Source organism: Echinops telfairi, unplaced genomic scaffold (genome assembly GCF_000313985.2).
Source record: "Echinops telfairi isolate 266 unplaced genomic scaffold, ASM31398v2 ScPeMD7_7461;HRSCAF=8499, whole genome shotgun sequence".
Classification (NCBI taxonomy): Eukaryota; Metazoa; Chordata; class Mammalia; order Afrosoricida; family Tenrecidae; genus Echinops; species Echinops telfairi.
In genome coordinates, this window is record NW_022111361.1 from 6210963 (window position 1) to 6231754 (window position 20792).

General features: G+C 35.1%; 1 protein-coding gene and 1 pseudogene across 5 annotated transcripts in view; one reads left to right on the forward strand and one right to left on the reverse strand.

Moving 5' to 3' along the window:
* MLLT10 (MLLT10 histone lysine methyltransferase DOT1L cofactor) overlaps positions 1-20792 on the reverse strand; it is a 252498-nt gene that overhangs the window by 141423 nt on the left and 90283 nt on the right. For 4 of the 5 annotated variants that reach the window (XR_006681004.1, XR_006681005.1, XR_006681003.1 and 1 more), the window contains exons 5-8: positions 20099-20208; positions 8998-9101; positions 6182-6275; positions 4581-4676 (exon numbers count right to left, since the gene is read on the reverse strand). Coding sequence is in view for 2 of the 5 variants with exons in the window: in XM_004710811.2 (XP_004710868.1) it covers positions 4581-4676; positions 6182-6275; positions 8998-9101; positions 20099-20208 (404 nt within the window). In the remaining 3 variants the exon portion in view is untranslated. The remainder of the gene's footprint in view (positions 1-4580; positions 4677-6181; positions 6276-8997; positions 9102-20098; positions 20209-20792) is intronic. The other variant, XM_045300194.1, reaches the window with a different exon arrangement.
* LOC101654636 lies at positions 258-491 on the forward strand (annotated as a pseudogene).

The window sequence follows — 20792 nt, forward strand, 5'->3', positions numbered from 1 at the left end:
GTAAAACCCAGAACTATAAAGATTAATGAAAAAATAAAGACAAATTTAAGTGTCAATAAATGGCATTAATACACTGTACATATAACTGTAAGAAACACGAGCAACAGAAGACCAACACTTAACACTTAAATGTGTTATCAGAAAAGTTCACCAAGGCAGTTTGAATGAGAGTGCAAAGGAGTAGCTGTCGGGATCTCACTAGGTGTTTGACTAGCTAGCCCTTTCTCTGCATTGTTTGAGATTCAGCGGAATTTGAAATGGCTGGCAAGAAGGCTGGAACGGACTCTGGGAAAGCCAAGATAAAGGTGGTTTCCAGCTCACGCACAGCTGGCTTGCAGTTCCCGGTGGGCTCTATTCATGGACACCCAAAATCTAGGACAACCATCCACAGGCGTGGGCACGACTGCCGCTGTGTACAGTGCTGCCATCCTGGAGTACCTCACAGCAGAGGTACTTGACTGGCAGGGAATGCATCAAAAGACTTGAAGGTAAGGCACACAATGAAGAGTTGGACTTGTTCATCAAGGCGATCACTGCTGGTGGGGTGTCCTTCCACACGCCCACAAATCTCTGACTGGGAAGAAAGGGCATCAGAAGACTGTCTAAGGATGCCTGGATTTCTTATAATCTCAGGACTCTAAATACTCGAACAGCTGTATATAGTGTGGGGGATTCTAGTAGACTGTATCTTTGTGAAAAACACAATTTTGCAATTCTATTTGAGCAAGTTGGGAGTTTAACTTCCCAACCAACCAAATTTCTGCATTCAAGTCCTAATCCATTTAAGTGCTACTGTGGCTTCAAAGAAGCTACTGATGCTGAAGTAGTGGGTTTTGATTAACTGTTTTTTTAAAAACTGGATTTTAACTGTGATGCAGAAATTATAGTAACAAACATTTGGTTTTGTACAGACATTATTTCCACTCTGGTGGATAAACTCACTAAAGGTCTTATCCCCCACACCTCCCCCCCCCAAATTTTTTTCACCAAAAGAATTTTTAAAACAGAAAACAAAAACAACAGGGGACAAACAAAAACAGACTGGGGTTGGGGGTGGTTAACAATGACATATCAGAAAAGGAATTAATCTCTAAAAGTTAAAAAGCTTCAATACTTCAACAACAAAAAGACAAATAACCCAATTAAAATGGACAAAGGACATGGACAGACATTTTACCAAAGAGATTAAGGCAGCCAGCAAACATGCAGAAATCCTGTGACCATTAGTCAATACAGCAGGGGTGAGGATCAAAAGGGCCTCAAAATAATATCAGGTCCCACCACACATCTCACCAAAGACAAGCAGTTCCTGCCAGCACATTAGAAGTTAATTAAATGTTTGACCAAATTAGCAAGTTAATTTTAAAGTTGTTAATTTTTGTACAGCCTGCAAATGATCCTATAAATATCCAAAGGCCCTTGGCAGAAAAAAGCTCCTCATGCCTGCAATAGAGAAATACAATCAAAACAAAAATGAGAAATCATCTTACTCCAGTATTAACAGATAGGCTAAAACACTTGAAAGCAATAAATACTACTGGGCAGCAGGGAGACACTGGAACCCTCACACACAGCTGATGTGACTATCAGATGGTGTACCCACTGTGGAAAACAATATGGAGCTTCCTTACAAACCTGGAAATAGAAATACCAGAGGACCCAGACGTCCCTTTATTTGGTATATACACTAGAGAAATAAGAACCAAGACACTAATAGATCTATGCACATCTATGTTCATTGTAGTGCTATCCACAACAGAAAAAAAGGAAACAGCTTAAATGCCCAGTTAATAATCAAAGTATGGGATATACAAACAATGGAAGGGTACACAACACTAAATAACGGTGAAACAGCTCCTGACGTGGATGAGCTTGGAGGACTTTACGCTGAGTGAATAAGGTCACCACAAACGGTCAAATCTTGTATGAAACCACTACTGCAATAAAGTCAAGAAAAGGTTTTCACGCTGAAACAAAGTCTGTGATGCTCACCAGGTATAGGAAGGAACGAGAAGTTACAGTACTAAGTAGAGGATAAACAGAAAGGAAAAGGCAATATACAATAAAAAGGAGGGTGACAAAAAATGATGGTGGTAAGGGAAGGCAATGTAAGGAATTTAAGAGATAAAGGCTAAAAAATAAAACAAACCTCACTGCCATCTACTCAATGGACTCATAATGCTATGGGACAAGGCAGAATTGCTGCTCATACATGTCACTTTATTGTAATGTAGCTCATCTTATAATACGTCCCCAATTTTCTTTCTTTCATCCTTAACAGACTGTCACATCTCCCTCTTACGGAGTTATTTGGTGGGGTTTCAAACTGCCTGGTTAGCAGTGAAGTGCTTGAACACCCCAACACCAGGACTCCTAGTTAATAGCTAACCAATGCGGATATATCTTGGAAAACCAAATGCTGTGCAAAGCAAAGAAAACGTTTTAATTTTCTTTAGGTTGTATTAGAAAGTGTAATTTGGATGTTTATTTCATTTTAATAAATAATTCAGACATCTGAATATTTAGCCTTAAACAGGCTTCTATGATTATGATTTAATAAATGATATTTTAAAATATAAGTATATACCAGATAAAAGAATTGCATGAAATGATTCAAACTATCTCCAATGCACATTACAAAAATTTATCTCATAGTGTTTAGTGTTTTTAAATACAACAGTCCGAATGAATTCCGAGTATTACTTTTTAAGGCAACATTGTATAAACATACTAGACATTTTTCAAAATGACCCTTAGAGATGTTGATATCTGAAGAGGATGGAAGAGAAAGATGGCTTTGTGCACCCATCTTTTCAGCTAGCTCATCACTAAACATCATAATAGAAATATCCATCTCCAAAACAACAATCAAATCCAATAATAGTAAATTTCAAATATGCTTACTTCATATCTTTAATAATCAGTTAAATTCCACTATTAAAAACTAAAATGCAAATGGATATTCCTAAAAGTGAAATTTAAATACTATTTACACAGTGAAAATACCTACTTGTAACATTTAAAGCTGAACAAGTTACATGAAAATTTTTTTTCTAATTTAATATTTGATAACCAGGAAAAAAAACCTTAAATGCAAAATCAATTTTTTTCTTAAGGCAACAAGTATATTTTTATTAATAGTCATCCGTACTTACTTATTCAATACTGTACTTAAGAATCTGCCTTCAAATTATGACATGGAAAATATCAAAAGTAATTATCAGTCAATTAACTCCTCCTTAAACTGATAAGCTTTCCCTCTTCTCAACTTTTAATGAATCTTGTATCTAAGAACCCTTATTTCATCATTTTAAACGTTTGAATAAAATCTCATGGTGCTTCCTGTTAAAATTAGTAATGAAATCAATCTGCAGTTTTCCCATCAATAATCCAAAAAGAATAGACAATATAGTTTGTATATTACCACTTTATCACAAAACCACTTCATTAATAAAACCAAGACAAATATGTATAAATGGTGCCTAAGACATATATATTAGCCTAGAGCACCTTACAGTTGAACAGTCATAACGATTTTCCTCATTACACAGAATTTAATCTCAAAACTAAGTATTTAAGTTTTCAACATGTGTATCATAATAAAAAGGCACAAGCATACATTAAAATTGAAATGTTTTAGCACAGCTAACATTTCAATCATCTTCCCAAATCCTAAGTATTCACAAAAGTCAAAACGTTAAGTCATTTTAAACCCATTCTGCACAAATCTTTTCAAAACTAGTTTATACCAACTATTTATAAGAACAACCTTCTTGTTTATTGGAAGATGATATTCTTTGAATCTTCAAAATCACTTCACAGTAGTATCCTTCTCCTACACTATCAATATTTTGGTTAAAGAATGATGTGATTCTACAGTACTCTAAGCTTATGAAAATTTAATCATATTCCTTAGTATAAATAAAAATGTAAGCAGAAAGCAGGCAAGTAAGAAGAAGGTAGATTAGTATTTAGGCAAGCTTTTAATGTTTGAATTAAAAGAAAAAATATTCTCTACATATGGTGTAACATTTTCCCATTAGAAAAATTAATACAGCATTGGCACCACCAAAAAAAAAAAAAAAGCTTGAAAAATAAAGAGAACTTCCAAACTGTTCTATTATAAAGAAAACGGTGATGAGATATTTACTTACATGTGAAGTAACTAGTTAATACCATATATAAGTAAGTATAAGCCGACTCGAATATCAGCCACAAAAACTGCATTATAAAATGTGCTGGAAAACTCGGCTTATACACAGTATATACGGTATATAGCAACAAACCATTACTGCAAAAACATTAAAGAATTTTGAAGATGACCACAGTAACACATGCAAGAAATCTCTCTCATTCTCTCAAATGGTTTCATATTTTTCATTGAAATGGGTTGAACCATATTCATAAATATGGCATTCTTTAACCTACTTAACCTTGAGTTAATACTCTGTTATATAAAGCTGCAATTTATGTATTTTTCAATGTTTCTATTCACCTACCAAAAACTAAATTTTGACTAAAAAAATTTAAAACCTATTAAGTAGATGTGCTACATATTTAGCAACAACAAATCCACTTACTTTTTTCTCTTTCTCATGATGCTTATCCTGAGAGTGAGAGGAAGAATCACTTAAACTTTGATCATATGACCTATTAGATCCCCGTTTGCTCTTTTTCTAAAAAAGAAAATATATATACATATATGTATATGTATATAAAAATCTTTAAAGAATCTTTTTGTTAGGTTTAAACCAATTAATGTGAAGTATTTTTAAATGCTTACTAAAGAAAAAAAATTCTCACTACACTTCAATCTAGATAACCTAGTTTAGATAACATTCAAATATTATCTAATACATCCAATTAAATCTAAGTCTAATTTAACATTAATGTCATTTTTGTACATCTATTCAAATGCATGAAAACAGATTTTCTATTTTCAAATAAGAGACTATTGTTTCATTATCAGCTTAAAAACAGTAAGTTTCCACCAAAGAGAATATCATCTTGAAGAAGAATGATAGTACCAGAATAGAAAAAAAAAACATTTGAAGTTATTACTTCATGCCACTAGAAAAAGCAAACAGCCTTTTAAATTTATTTTTAGTATTAAGGGTATGCAGGTTTTCTAAAAACTGGTCTTTCTGCAGTTCGGTAAGCAATAAATTAAAAGTGTCAGTAACAGACCCATGCATTTAACAAAGCATTACTAAAAAGCATTGCACCATCCTTACACCATCACATAAATAAAAATATGATGATGAGAGTATTTGGAGTGCTTAAAAAAATGGTGGTACAGCAACTAATTGATTTAATAAGAAACATTCAAATTATCATGCGAATGTTGAGTTTAACAATCCTGTTATCATATTCTTTTTACTTAAACCAGCAAATGGGATAAAAGCGCATCAATGACTAGCAATGAGAAAGTTCCATTTGAACAACTTAAAATCTATTTCATTATTTCTCTAGTTTATATCATCTCCAATTACAAAATGATCATTTCAATAGGTTTTTAACATTCAGGCAGCAAATTGTTCAGTCTTAAAATCACAATACCTCTCTGAAAACACTTTAGCATTCTTTGTCGGTTAAAAAAATACGTCTTTAGCAAATACACAAAATCCTAAGTATTTCATATGCATGAAGCAGAAAGTTGGAGATATAAGCTGCTCATTTCATGAGAATGGGCCTCTAATTTATTCTTTCTTCCTTTTTTTTTTTTTTTTTTAAACAGGAAGGAAAGAGGGAGGGAGGGGAAGAAGAGGTTAAGGAGGCAACCAGGAACATTCCTAAGAAAAGGGAGAGAAAAAAAAACACCTCTCAAGAGAAACAAAGAAGCCTCAAACCTTTAGATTACAAAATCATAACATTAAAACTGAAAAAAACTGAAAAATCGACACTTTGAACATGAAAATATTGATCCTTCAAAAGAACATGGATACAACTATGTAACAACAATCAAATGTTACTAACTCAATCACCCATGCTGCTTATGAAACCAACTTTTTTAAGCTACTAGATGCCATAATTTCTAAATAAAAAACATGCTGAGCCAAGTTAATCTCAAACAAAAATCAAGGGAAAAGCAGTTGGTATTTAGGCTTTTTAAAATAAAACAGGGTCATTCTATTGTCAAGATCATCATCATTTCCATATTAAATTCAAGACAAATTCTTACCAGTTTACTAAAATGGTATTTGCAGTAGCCACAGTACTGGACATTATCTGCACCATTACCCTCTTCTTCACAAAGTAGCCCAGCAAATTGAGCACTGAAAATAAAAGCCATATAAATTATATTAATAAAAATGAACACATGAAATTGACTTTCAAGCATGGTAAGATAAAATCTATCATCAATGATAAAAAGGATATTTAAATAACGTGATCAAATGTATCTCACTCAAACTCGCACCTTTACTTTTTTAAAGCCATCATACACAAGGGTTAAAACAGAAAGTAGTACTAAGGTTCTATAATTCACACATGACTGGATCATTCCAAAGAAAAATATGTCTAAACATGTCTCTGTAGTCAATGGATGGCTTCAGACAAATTGTTGTAGCAATATGCTCTCTTAGTTTCATTAGAATACCATCAAAAAGCGAAGGAGGTCCAACATTGGCCTTCTGAGGGCATCTGCTGTGCCAGTTGAATGCAAGGCAAAGGTCAGCTCAGAAGGCTATGGCAACTTTTGGAGGGGAATTCCAATGGGTAATCGTAACAGAGCATCTTAAAGGATACAGGATGCTTACGAGGGCTTATTAGAAGTTTTCCTAAGATTGAAAACCACATGGTGAAGTAAAAGACAGGAGAACTGCAGAGGCATTTTTTCCTATCACGAATGTGTACCTTGCTCATTCTTTGAGGGTAGCAAGAGCTGTCCTCTCAGAATTTTGTTGGGAAACCTTACTCCATCTACCCTACTGTCCTGGATCCTGTGCCTTCAGATTTCTTTTTGTCCCTGAAACTCAACACCTCAAAAAAACACAAGTGTTCTGAGACGGTACAAATTTTTAAAATTTGGAGAAGGGGTTAGAGAGATGGAAACACCACCTTCAGAAATGTATAGACCCAGATCAGGATATGTTGAGAAATTGTAGTCTCGCACACTTTTATTTGTTTTGTTCAATAAATATGGTTTTGGAGCAACACTTTCTGCCTTACCCTTTTATTCCTGGCTTAAAATGCACTCTTCAATCGTGTTTACCAAGGATGAGTAATTGTATATATTTTATGCTAACAAATAGTCTTTTAATTTCTTTGAGACATCCTGGTGGCACCGTGGCTAAGAGTGATGATTCAAAACCAGTAGCCACTCTATGGGAGAAAGATGTTGGGAGTCTTGTTTCCATAGGGAATATAGCCTTGGACACCATAAGGACTACTCCCCAAGAGGGCATTCTAACTTGTCCAATAGTATCTCTGTGACTTGGAACTAACTTGGAGGCAATATGTTCTTTAAAATAAGCCTGTGCCTGCCCTCTAATGAATAGTTCTTTTTACTTTTAAGATCTATGTTACACATAAAGATAAAAAAAGGCAATGCCTCTAAAATGATGAAATCTAAAGGGATATTTATCTTAGAGACGCAGATTATATGCTGGTAGAAGAAAAAAATGCATTCACCCAAGAAGCATTCAAGTAAGAATATAAGAGGCAAGATAAATATAAGTTGTATTTTTTGGTGAAAAACAATGGAAGAAACAGAATTAAAATATTACCCTAAAAAATCCCAAGGCACTAAAATTTATATTCTTACTAATGAGCTCTTTTAACACACCAAAATTAGTACTTTACTTATACTCAAAAAATAACTTATTTAACTGTTCAACTTAATCAAATAAGCAATTTACCAACATCACCTCAATTAAGCCTAACACCAAATCAAAGGTTATGGAGAATAAGAAATTAGAACCTGTGTGCATATATTGCAAATCCACCCTGATAAAGACACTCAATTATTATTTGAACATAAAAATGATTCCAATGAAAATTTACTGTAAACATTTGCATATCTACGGTGAAGTGAAATTACTGAAATACGGCTCTTCCATCCATTTGTCTTTTAACTTCTACTAAATGATTGGGGGGGCACACAACTAAGGTTCGGAGAACTCTAACTTGAGGACTGGTCAGTTTCAGTCTTCCTTTCTAAATAAGAAGGCCATCTCTGAAGCAAGAACAGAGAAAATGCCAGGACCATGGAGAAAAAACAGCCACAGTGAAGCACATACGAGATCCCTGCCGGAAGTGCCCAAACCGGCAGCACAGAGACCAGAGACCATAGAACTATGAAGCAGAGCAACGGTCAGACTTCCAAGTACACAGGACAAAGAAGAGGCCGAGAAGCCACGTGGTTGAGGAACTAGGGACCAAAAGAGACAAGTGCTCCTGGCCAAGAAGAGGCAGTACACTATGGGCCGAAGACTATATCACTTAATGTTTTCTGATCTTGGCTGTGGGAACCTGTTAGTTTCCCTTATGAGCATTGTCTGTGACAGGGGTCCTCAAACTTTTTAAACAGGGGGCCACTTCACTCTCCCTCAGACCCATTAGAGGGCTGGACTATAGTTTTTAAAAAAAAACTATGAACAAATTCCTATGCACAATGCACATATCTTATTTTGAAGTAAAAAAACAAATGGGGCAAAAACACCCAGTGGGCTGGATAAATGTCCGCGGGTCGTAGTTTGAGGACGCCTGGTCTATGAGTTCTTTCTCTGTGGCTACTTCAATGAATTGTTTAACCCAGCAGAGAAAGAGAATGCCATGAGGTTGATATCAGATATGGGGCGGAAACAAGTCTGACTTCAGCCTGTGGCAACTGATCTTGGCTGTGCGTAATTGGACTCTCTTTCTCCTTTGTGGAGCCAGAGGAGGTCCAATGTTGCCTCCAAGATATTTTCTCCGTATTCAATTAAATCTTCAGTTGATGAGTCTCTATTAGGTATTCACCAATTTCATTTTTGGACAATATTGGAATGTACTTACCATGTTACATGGAATGCCTGTCGACATCCATGTTTATTACATGTCATGCAAGCACCAGTGGCCGCTTTGCTTTCTCTTCCTTGTTCATCACAAATGTAGCAAGTCTTATAGTAGTGAATTTAAAAAACAAGAAAAAACAAGTACTTAATATGAATTTTACTGTCAACTTTAAAAGGCAAAGTAAAGTGTTCTATCTAACCATGGCATCAATTAATTTTTTTCTCCTTCTGACAATAATCTAATTTTCATAAACATGAAAACATAAACAACAAACAGGTCATACCGCTAGTTAATATTTACGATTACACTGTCTTGTTTAGACTCAAAAACGCGTATGTTAAGGAGAATATTCATAGAAACTCTAAATCCAGCAGCCTACATATAATCTATCAATATCTCCTTTAAAACGTCCTGATCGATATTCAACTGACTCCTGGTAAGGGTGTCAAAATGAAGTTGTAGTCTTCCCTCTCTGTTAGAATACATATATCTAAGGGCATTTCCAACTATCCACAAAAATATCATTAAATATTCCATAAAGGCAGTCATTCAGCTCTGCTAACCTAATATGCTGGGGCAAAATAAAACACATGTAAGCTAATAAATAGGTCAGAGATGCCCCTAAGAGATATAGGTCAACAAAGACCTTCATGGTGAAAATAGCTGATAGACAATACTACGTTTCAATAACTCAAAACAATCCCTCTTCGTGTGATAAAAGACTGAATTACATAACTGGAAACCTGTGGGTACCAGTGTATCATGAATAAAATTATCAGTTAATGGTTGAACACAAGGACTGCAATGTCACTACACTACACTTGCAGAAAATTCTACATTAGCAAATGTTTTATGTATTTTTTAACCACAATAAAAAAATTAACATGACTGAATATACAAAAAGGAATGTTAGAGTATAAGTAATTAGAGGATACACTAACTAAACAAATTATTTTCAAAACTGTGACTATAGCCTGGTCCTAAATAAATCTACCCTTGTTTCCCCGAAAGTAAGACATCCCCCGAAAATAAGGCCTACTTACAGTTTTGCCTCTTGCTGAAATATAAGGCACCTCCCCGAAAATAAGCCCCCCCGAAGCTACTGTAACTCTGGACTCGACAGTAGCAGTGGGCCCCACCACGCAGCTCACTGTTGGCCACAGCGCAGCCGGAGCAGACAGGAAGTGCAAGGTCTCTTTTAATAAAACAATAATAAATGTGTACCGTATTCTTCTTCATGGAAAAAATAAAATAACCCCTGAAAATAAGACCTAGCGCATTTTCAGGGAAACAGAGTAGTATCCACATGAATGAATTATTTCAACTCTCCTGTCGAAAAATTAGTACTTTAGACTGACATGAATTACAAAATCATTTTATATCTCTAAGAGGGTGAATAAGAATTCCAGATTACACCACAAAAAACCTGAGTACAGTGAACAAGAGCATTTATCTGTTCAAATTTTTTAAAAGAACCAAACAAATGTACCATATACATTTTAGCTACAAATCATCAAGAAGATTAAAAAGAAGAGGAGTAGAATGAAATAATAGCATTTTATATTGCAAAATTCAGGGGGAAAGTCTAAATTAACCTGAACTATCTAACTACCAATAGCAGGACAGAGGGGGAAGGCTATTCCTCCCATGCAGGCAGCTAAGATGAAATCAGTTAAAATCGGAGCCAATTGCTTAAGTCCAATTATGGGTTGCTGAGTTAGCATAAAACCACTACGAGCCACAAGCTGCTCAAATTTACTCAGGATCTTTTCCATGGATTTTCACAGGGAATTCATGGGGAAAACTGAAGGAATAATTTTTTAAAAACAGAATCTTCCTTGGTGGTTACTGGCATGAAGGAGGAGATTGAGTCCCACTGAGGGATAGCTATGAAGTCCTCTTTAACAAGATCATTGTCTCGAAAACCTTAAACACTGAGGAAATGCCAACAAATCCATCCAAAAAATTCCTCTTCATCAAGTGGCTGCCAATTCATAGCAATCTTATCGAAGAACTGACCCTGTGGGTTTGAGACTGACTCTTTTACACGAGTAAAATGTGCCATCTTTTTCTCCCTCCAAGGCATCAGTAAAAAACCCACTGAAGTTTGACAAAGAAGGAAAAAAATCTTTCAGCACTGAGGAAGGGGCAGGAAAAATTCCAGAGCCCAGGATTTGTACCATCACTCCAAGAAGTATTCCAGCATGTGTGAGAGGTTTTAAGCTTTCTGATTCACAAGACCTTCTACAGATGGAACATAGATCTGTACAGAGGCTAGACTAAAACAATGTTAAGTCCCACCATCAAAACACAAACAAAACAACCAACACTAGAAAGAAGGGCAAAGGTGCAGCGTGGAGAAGAATACAACTGAACAGCTAACACTGAATGACGAAGGTTAAACACACACATTACGAACACAAACCCTGACGCCTAACATGTTGTTAGTTGCTTTTCTGACTCACGGGGTTTTCAACACACCTTTCAAAAGTAGATCACCAATTCTCTGCTGTGTGTTTTTGGGGAGGGGGGGGCACCTTTAAGCGGAAGTGCTTGTTAGCTAATTCAAAGCAAAAACCAAACTCAACCTTAAATGCCTGAAAGGTGTGCTTCCTCCTACAGCGAGCAAACCATCCTAGTTACACAGGGACTACCCTGGTTTTAAAGCTGAAGGTGCCAGAAACTCTCTCTAAGGCAAACGAAGATGGCTGAACATTCTTTGTCTGCCTCACCTGTACTGCTCAGAAGTCTGACATGCACCAAAAAATTATAAAGCATACTCTAAAAATAATTTCATTGTCAGGAGACAAAGCTATTAACAGAAAGTGAATTAAAAATTAGTCTCATGTTGGAACTATCAATCAATTACTGTAATATAAGAAGATTAAAACGTTGAAGGAACTAACACAAAAGGGAGACATCACATAAGCAGATGGGGGAATTTCCGTCGACAGAATATTTTGTTGTTGTTAAATAGAAATGCAAGGGGGGGGGCAAGTAAACGTTATTAAAGATAAGGAATTTCTTTGATGGCTCATGATCAGACTAAGCAAAGAATAAGTGAACTTCAAGACAAGTAAACAGAGAGAGGATGAAGGGCTAAAATATGTGTGCGCATGTGCGTCTGTGTGTGTGTATACGAAATAAGAGAAAGGCAATCTCAATACAGGCAAAATACAGAAAGAGCTTCAAGACATTATGCTAAATAAAATAAGTCAATCACAAAAGGACAAATATTATATGATTTCACGTATATAAAAAAAAACAAGAATAGGAAAATGTCTAGAGACCTAACCTTTCTGAGGTTACCAAGGGTACAGGGAAAAGGAAAGGACTGACTGCTTGTGAAGGTGTGGTTTACAGTGACGAAAGAACTGCATTAAGGATAGGGTTATACAGCCAGGTAATGTGACTGCTGCCACTGAGTCATATTCTTATAAAAAGTTGAATGAGCAAAAGTTCTATGGTAGAAATATTTACAAAAGTGATCCACCCAATTTCTTTGGTCTGTTTTTTACATATAGCTGCTGAGGTTGTTTATGAACAACCACATACTTCATGGGACTCAGTTCCTTGTTTGGAGAGATTTAAGGTCATGTTTCATGGGACATCCTAATTAAGTGGCCTAATAACACGTTTAATGTGTCTGTTCTACCTCCTAGTTCGTTGCGTAGTGCCTGGGGTCTTAAAAGCTTGCAAACAGCCATCCAAAGCACGAGTGTTTGCCTGGAACAACAGAGGAAGAAGGAGAGTTATAAATAGGAGGGAATGCAATGAATGGTAAATTGCCTCCATGAACAACTACCTGGATGGTGCCTGGTCATCCTAACTGAGCATTTTGGTCAGATTCTAGAGAAAAATCCTGAACAATTATGGGGGTAAAGGCAGAACAGATTTTCAAATTCTCACATAATCCAGAATTTCGAGAGATATGGAAAACTGCAAGAATCCCTGAAACTATTACTATGAAATATCTTAACCAAAAATTATCCCTTGAAACCATCTTAAAACCAAACAATATATTAGCTTAACTAGTGAAGAAGCCTGCCTTGAGCCCTGTGCTCAAGATACGTAAGGTCTATCTATATGGGATCAAGTAGATAACAGCTACTCAAAATATTAGACAGGAAAGTTGTGGGGCAGTAATTTAGTTTATGAGGAAGAACAACTCAGAAAAAGAGTAAGTTTTCACAGCTAGAGAAATGTAAACAATGTCACCGAGTTGTACATGTTGAAACTATTAAACTGGTATGTGCTCTATTGTTTATATTCTCAACAACAAAATTACTTTGTAAATGGTCGATCAACAAAACTTATGCACATATGCCCGCCCCCTATTTTTAAAGACTCTTTAAAAACATAATAGCATAACAATATCAAATGGACAAACATGTAAAATAACTCAGAAGCCAGGTCAACTTGAAGAGGTAGTCAATGGCTAAAAGGTAGGCAAGGTAAGAATCAATAATGAGAAAAATGTGAATTTGCTTAAACACATTAAACATGTTTAAACTCAAGTTCATAATATTTTCAAAATCAATTGATTTATAGTAGACATAATAAAATTATTTTTAAAGTGGGCAATTTGAAAAATCAAGCATTTTATACTGCCTTCCTATAGGAAGAGTACCACTGGGTAACAGAACAGAGGACAAGATCTATATATAGAATATTTGGCTAATAAATGTGGAAACAATAAATTGGTACCGTATATACTCGAGTATAAGGCCACCCAAATCTCAGCAGAGACACCTAATTTTACCACAAAAACTGCATTAAAAATGTGCTGGAAAACTCGGCTTATATACAAGTATATAGGTATTTTGCAATCCCTAAAGAAATAATGAATCTTGTACTGACTTAACAGTTGACATCACAAAACAAGTGACAACCAGTTAATTGGACGTATATTTGCTGCCTGATCAAAGCACATAGCACCATGTACAGAAGTGCTAAAAATAAAGAGAACATTAATCTGAAACCATCTCCATCAGGGATCGAAAAACTATCAGCTCACAACCTAATAGCTGTCTTTATGGATAAGGTATTACTAGAATATTTGTGAATGACAGCTGTTGCAAGAGCAGAGCTGAATAGTTTCCAAAAAGACTACCTGAGCCCAAGCCAAAAAAATACTTACTACCTAGCCATTTAAAAAAAAAAGTTTGTCAAGCCTTGCTTTAGTCTAACTATCATTTAAGAAAAATACAAGGGAAAGAAAAACATTCTAAATTACAATAAGAAGATACACTTAACAGAATCAGGACTGTGAGGTACTTTATAGGGGCAATAACCTGGTTTCTCATAGAAAAAGGAGAGAGAGAATTTTAAAACAAAATAAGCGACAGAATGTGAAAGAGAAATAAAAATAAATAAGAAGCTAATTTTTTTTAAGAACTTAAGATTTTTTGAGATTTTTTTTTTTACCTGTGAATCAATTTTGAACACTGATCAGCGAATTTAATGACAGTGAGGAATTGGAATGTGTGTTGTTTTAGGTGTAATAATGGTATTTTGGCTAAAGAAAGTATTTTTAGAGAAATGCTTATTAAAATACGTACTAATCAAAGGGTATAATTGGGATCTAATTCAAAATACAAAGATGGCAGACATGTGGGTGTCTCAAAAAATTGGCTTAGTTTCTATTTTGAAGCTCGATGATGAATACAGGAGGTTCATTGCTCTTATATATATTTGAATTTTCAACATTAAATATTTAAAATAAAATTTTAAATATGCTACATTGAGGATACAAATTATAATTTATAAAAGTACAAGTAAATACACTAGAATACATTTGAACAATAGTGTTGCAAATAAAATGGTTGTTAGGCATATTAGCACAAAGATATCAGCCATAAAGATGAAAGCACCAAATGAATATGTATGGTTAAGAAAAGCCAAAGAAAATGTTATACTTTTAAATTTCCAGTACTTTATTAAATACTTCAGTACTTTCAATAAGGAAAAACCAATTTGTAAAGAAATTAACACAGTTATTTTCAAACAGCAGTGGGGATTTTCATGTATTTTGATAAAAAAATATCTACAAGGGTAACTTAAAAAAGTAGCGCTACATTTGGCCCTTTTCTCACCGATGCACTTTCCATTTTCTTAAACCTTCATAAGCACTCATAATCAGTGTGTGTTCTTTGAGAAAATTTATCAAGATAAACTTTTGGATTCTCCAACAAAAAAAAAAGCCACCATAGATTTGAACTGACCTCTCTATTTTGAAATTAACTGGCCCAGCAGATCTCTTTGGAAGCCACTATTTTCAGTGGATTTTTTTTAGAAGGTACCCTAATGAAAGTAAGATGTTTATTTACTACTGAGAAACCTGGTTTACTAACAATCACAAAGTACACAGGCAGACTTAAAGAACATTTTGTTTAGAATAAGCTCGTGCATATAAGAACTAGCACCTTAAGATCAATACTTCTTGACACCCTCATATAGATACAGAAAATACATAGGTATATGTGTGTACATGTTCTTATCTTTGTATGTATACACATACAGTTGTCTAGTCCACGGAAAGGGTCTGGGGACAGCAATACCCCAATAATACCACTCTAGTAAAAGGAACCAGGGATCCTTACAAAAAATGGTTACTCCAAGACTAGGGCAGAAATACACGAGATGAGCCTCCAACAAACACCTTGTTGCTCAGGAGTGCTCACCGAGTAAGTGATATGAAAGTCAGTTTGAATCATTCTACAAGGCAAACATAAGACAATTTGAGGATCAGAATAAATTATTTACTAAACTATGAACGATGAAAATGAAACAGCATCTGTATCTTCAAACTAATATAAATAAGTTGGTAACAGAAAAAGCTTTTACTTATAGTGGATTATAAACTCTTAAATGAAAAACAAATAGAATTTAAAAAGCAGTATTTGTCATCAATTATATAATAAATGATTAGTAATCCATAAATTGAGCTAAGATTCATCACTGGATACTAAATTTAATGCGTAAGTCTAATGAGGGCCGGATATTTATAAACAAAGTGTTTCCTTTAAAAAAAAAAAAAAAAGCTTACGCAAGGGTCATGGGGAGGAGACAAGCCAGTCAAGGTGCAGTAGTGTAGCAACGATGAAACATACAACTTTCCTCTAGTTCCTAAATGCTTCCTCCCCACCATCATGATCCCAATTCTACCTTACAAATCTGGCAGACCAGAGGATGTACACTCGTACAGATAGGAACTGGAAACACAGGGAATCCAAGGCAGATGATCTCTTCAGGACCAGTGCTGAGAGTGGCAATACGGGGAGGGTGGGAGGAGGGTGGGGTAGAAAGGGGGAACTGATTACAGGGATCTACATGTGACCTACTCCCTGGGGGACGGACAACACAAAAATGGGTGAAGGGAGACGTTGGACAGTGTAAGATATGACAAAATAATAGTAATTTCTAAATTATCAAGGGTTCATGACGGAGGGAGAAGCGGGGAGGGAAGGGGAAAATTGAGGAGCTGATGCCAGGAGCTTACGTGGAGAACAAATGTTTTGAGAATGATGAGGGTAACGAATGTACAAATGTGCTTCATACAACTGATGTATGTATGGATTGTGATAAGAGTTGTACGAGCCCCCAATAAAATGTTTGTTTTTAAGAAAAAAGCTTACTGGCTTATTAAAGGGGGAATAACTGAATAAACCTTACAGATGGCACCAAGAGATCGAGCTAAAATCACCAATAATACAAAGACTGAAACTATGAACCAGCTGATAGGATACAGTGAGAATATAGCATTACTTCTATATTTCTGCCCAAAACAGATCGTGTAAGACATGAAAAAATAATAATTCATAAATTATCAAGAGTTCAGGAAGGAGGGAGGGAGTGCGGGGGAGGTCAGGGGGGAAATGAGGAGCTGACACCAAGGGCTCAAGTAGAAAAAAAATGTTTTGAGAATGATGGCAACAAATGTACAAATGTGCTTGACACAATAGATGTATATTTGGATTGTGATAAGAGTTGTACAAGCTCCCAATAAAATGATTTTTTTTAAAAAGAAACTATCAAATTAAAACTTCTACAACACAATTAGCCAATAACTTTCACAAGAATTAAAATAACTTAAAAGTTACAAAAAGAATACGAGATTAAAAAGAGGCTAAATAGATGAGGCAATTTATCATCTTTCTGCCATGAGAGATATTACTGGGAAAACTGGGGCTACATACATGAAGCCTGTGGTCTAACTGGAAATAACTGACTGGTGTTAATTTCCCAATTTTGGTGGCTGCGTTTTTTATTATGTGAATGTTATTCTTTATCGGAAATACACATTAAAAGTATTCAGGGTTAACAAAGTATTATATTGGCAAATTACTCTCAGTAGCTTAGTGTAGGCAAAGTTCTTTGTACTGTTTCCGAAACTTTTCTGTAAATTGGAAATTACCTCAAAGGTACTACGAATGTGTTTACATATTACAATAAAGATTGTGACATAACAAAATCCTTCAAAAGATTTTAAAAGGATCAAAATGTATCCATGTTAACATACCAAAATAACAACAAAAGCCATAGACAAAGTTCGAAGAGAAATTATGGAGCAAAAACATATGAGTATATATAGGACAAAAGAATCTCTCTTAACAAAAACATCTAAGTAAAAATGAAAAGCAAGGGAAAATGCAACTCAATTAACAAAAATTAACTTTAAAGCAGTGTTAAAATACTTAACCTTACCAGATACTGTTTTTGTTGGGGTTTTTTTCCCCATGAAAATACCAAAGATTATTCTTTATCAGTACTGCAATTCTTTCAACAAGATATAGGATAATAAGCAATCTCATTCATTCATGATTCAAGTATATTAAAGCTGTCCCAGTGTTCCTAAGTTTTTACACAGAAGTTTTATTGATTTGTACTGCATATGACACACCAAATTGGGCCCTTCGATGAGGGATTGCTTAATTAGCCTACTGTTACTCATTAACACTATGTACCATGTACCATGTATCCATTAAAAAGGAATTCTGTGACATAATGGGGTTAAATAGTGAGGTGTTAACCTCAAAGTAAGCAGGGTTGAACCCACGCATCCACTCTGTAAGAGAAAGATGACTGCTTCCCTAAAGATTTAAAAGTTGGAAACTGTAAATGGAGCAACTCTACTCTGTCCTGCAGGGTCACTATGAGGCAGATGCAAGTGGATTTGGCTTTTGGAGCCATTGAAAGAAATAGCAAAAATATAATTTGAAGAAAAAAGATGTTCAAGTTGTGTTAAAAATATATAAACAGTATAAACAATATGATTCAAGTACCGTAAATTTACACAGTTCCATGCAAAAATTCACCAAAAAATATAGAAAGGTCTAAGTGATGTCTTAAGATCGTTTTCATCATATACTTTTCTCTATTCTCAAGCTTTTGTATTTTAAAACACCTTTTAAAATGGCTGTGAAACCATTGTCTTCAATGTATAGATTACTCAAAAGAATTTCAATTAAAGGGTGAGAACTATATTAAAAGGTTAACAAAAAAGGTCTTCAAAAGTATGTTAAAATAAATTCCATTGTCTTTCACAATTCCATTTTCCCACAAAACATTTGAAGCTGCCTCATAGATGTATGTCTGTATATCAGGAGCGTCAAGAACTTCGTGAAAAAATAAAATTAAGATAATGAAATTTTCTCATGAACTTTTTGAAGTACCCTCATATGTAACATTATATATAAATTACTCTTAGTAACTTAGTAAAGGAAAAGATCTTTGCAATTCCTGAAACCTTTCTGGAAATTATCTCAAAAGGACTAAGAATGTGTTTACACATTACGGTAAAGAAAGATTTTGACATGACTCACACACACACACACACACACACACACACACACATATATGGTTAATGGATCATTTAAATACATTATAGTATTGTGATGCTGATGAGAGTAAAACCAATACACTTGCTCCTCACTTATTGATGAGTTTGTTCTTGACATTCTACTATTTAAAGGAATAATTTTAAAAACTACTATCCAACTATTTTGAGATTAGCAAGTTCAGGCCTGCTTGGCAACAACTGTGGAACATTCCCTCCCAGAGAGAGGGTTCTCCAGGTGGCCTCTGGGAAGCTGGATCACACTACTCTCAGCCCTTAACTTTCTCCTACTGCTGGCAAAGTGGCCTCTTCCTGGTGAATGGCCAGACATGCAGGCAGCATCAAACGAGTGGGTACCTGTGCTGTATTTCTAGCACCCAGGTGAATAGAGACCAGCCAGTTCATAATTGCTTTGAGGTTGGAAGGGTAGAAAGAACGATAAAGTAGAGAAGAGTGTTTGGAAGAAATGTATTCCGGTTCAATGACATCCCAAAGTGAGCAAAACTGGGCCGGATGCCTTTATCTCCTCTACTACAGTAGAACAGGTGAACATCATGGAAGGTCCTATCACCCTCCATGGAAGCTTTATACCTCAATGATCTGGCCTGATGGCAGTGCAGGCTTTCCAAGAGTGGAAACAGAGCTGAGAGCCCGCATGGAGGAAAGGTGACATGGTTAAGCTATAGGAAGTTCAGTTACACTTCTGGCTTTATTCACTTAGTCTCATCCAAGCCTCCTCCTCCTCCACACAGGAATAATCCATAACTGGCCTTGTGACAGTGATAAGATCAGCTAAATCTTAGCTCTTTTTATTTCTATGAAAATATTTTATAAATTTTTTAAAAACAGACAAATGACCTGGCAACAGGAGGGGGAAAAAACACCTCCATTTTCATGTAACAATCTGTCCTTGGAAACTGACCATAACAGTAATTGAGGTACAGATGTACAAGGGAGCTTCAAAAAGCTCAGGAAATTTTTGATCTAAAAAGGAGTTTTTCTATGAACATTTTTTAAAGCTCCCTTATTTATCTTTACTAAATCAAGACAAAGAAGGGAAAAGCTAAAATATTAGCTACAAATTTAAAATACATCAACATAAATGCTATCTTGGGGGTGAAAATAACATTTCTTTTATAAAGAACATTCTTCTGTAGGTGACATTATTTTTCAAAAAAGTTTTAAATTTTTTCTCTATACAGTACTCACTTTTTAAAACAAGAAAATTAAATTCAAGCAATAAGAAAATAATACCCACTCTACCTTATTATAACGATCGTGTGGAACAGACTGTAAAACAATTGGTTCCATTGTAGAAACATTGGCAAATTGAACTTCTGGAATATACAGGGCACAAACCACATGAGCCCAACCTAAAAATAAATAAAGATAAAGTAATTTAGTGTTCAATGAAACTTTTTCAGAGAAAAATAAAATCATTAACTTACTCAGATGAGTCTTTAAATGACTTTAAGCAAACACAAAAGAAAAAAACAAATTCTCGTTAACTAACCTTTACTTCCACTGCAGAATAGTCAAACCCCTATTAATTTTGTTCTTAATAATCTCCCTAGTAATTACACACAGTACTATAAATAAAGGGACATACTTTTTAAATTCAGAGGCCAGGAATCGCTGTTCTTATACCAGAAGAAATAATCTAAACTACTTCAAAGAACCAAATAAAATATAACACAATACTTAAGTTTGAAGAATTTACTCTTGATATGGTTCAATGTCAATATTATTATTAAGATTTTCACTTTAACGTCACTGTTTTTATTTGTTGCTGTTAGGTGCTGCCAAGTCAGTTCCAACTCACAGCAGCGCTGTGGACAACAGGACCACACACTGCCCGGTCTGTACCCTCTGCACAACTGCTCTTAACTTGGAACCCCACGTTGCAGCACAGTGTCAATCCATCTTGCCATAGGTCTTCATCTTTTTTGCTGCCCCT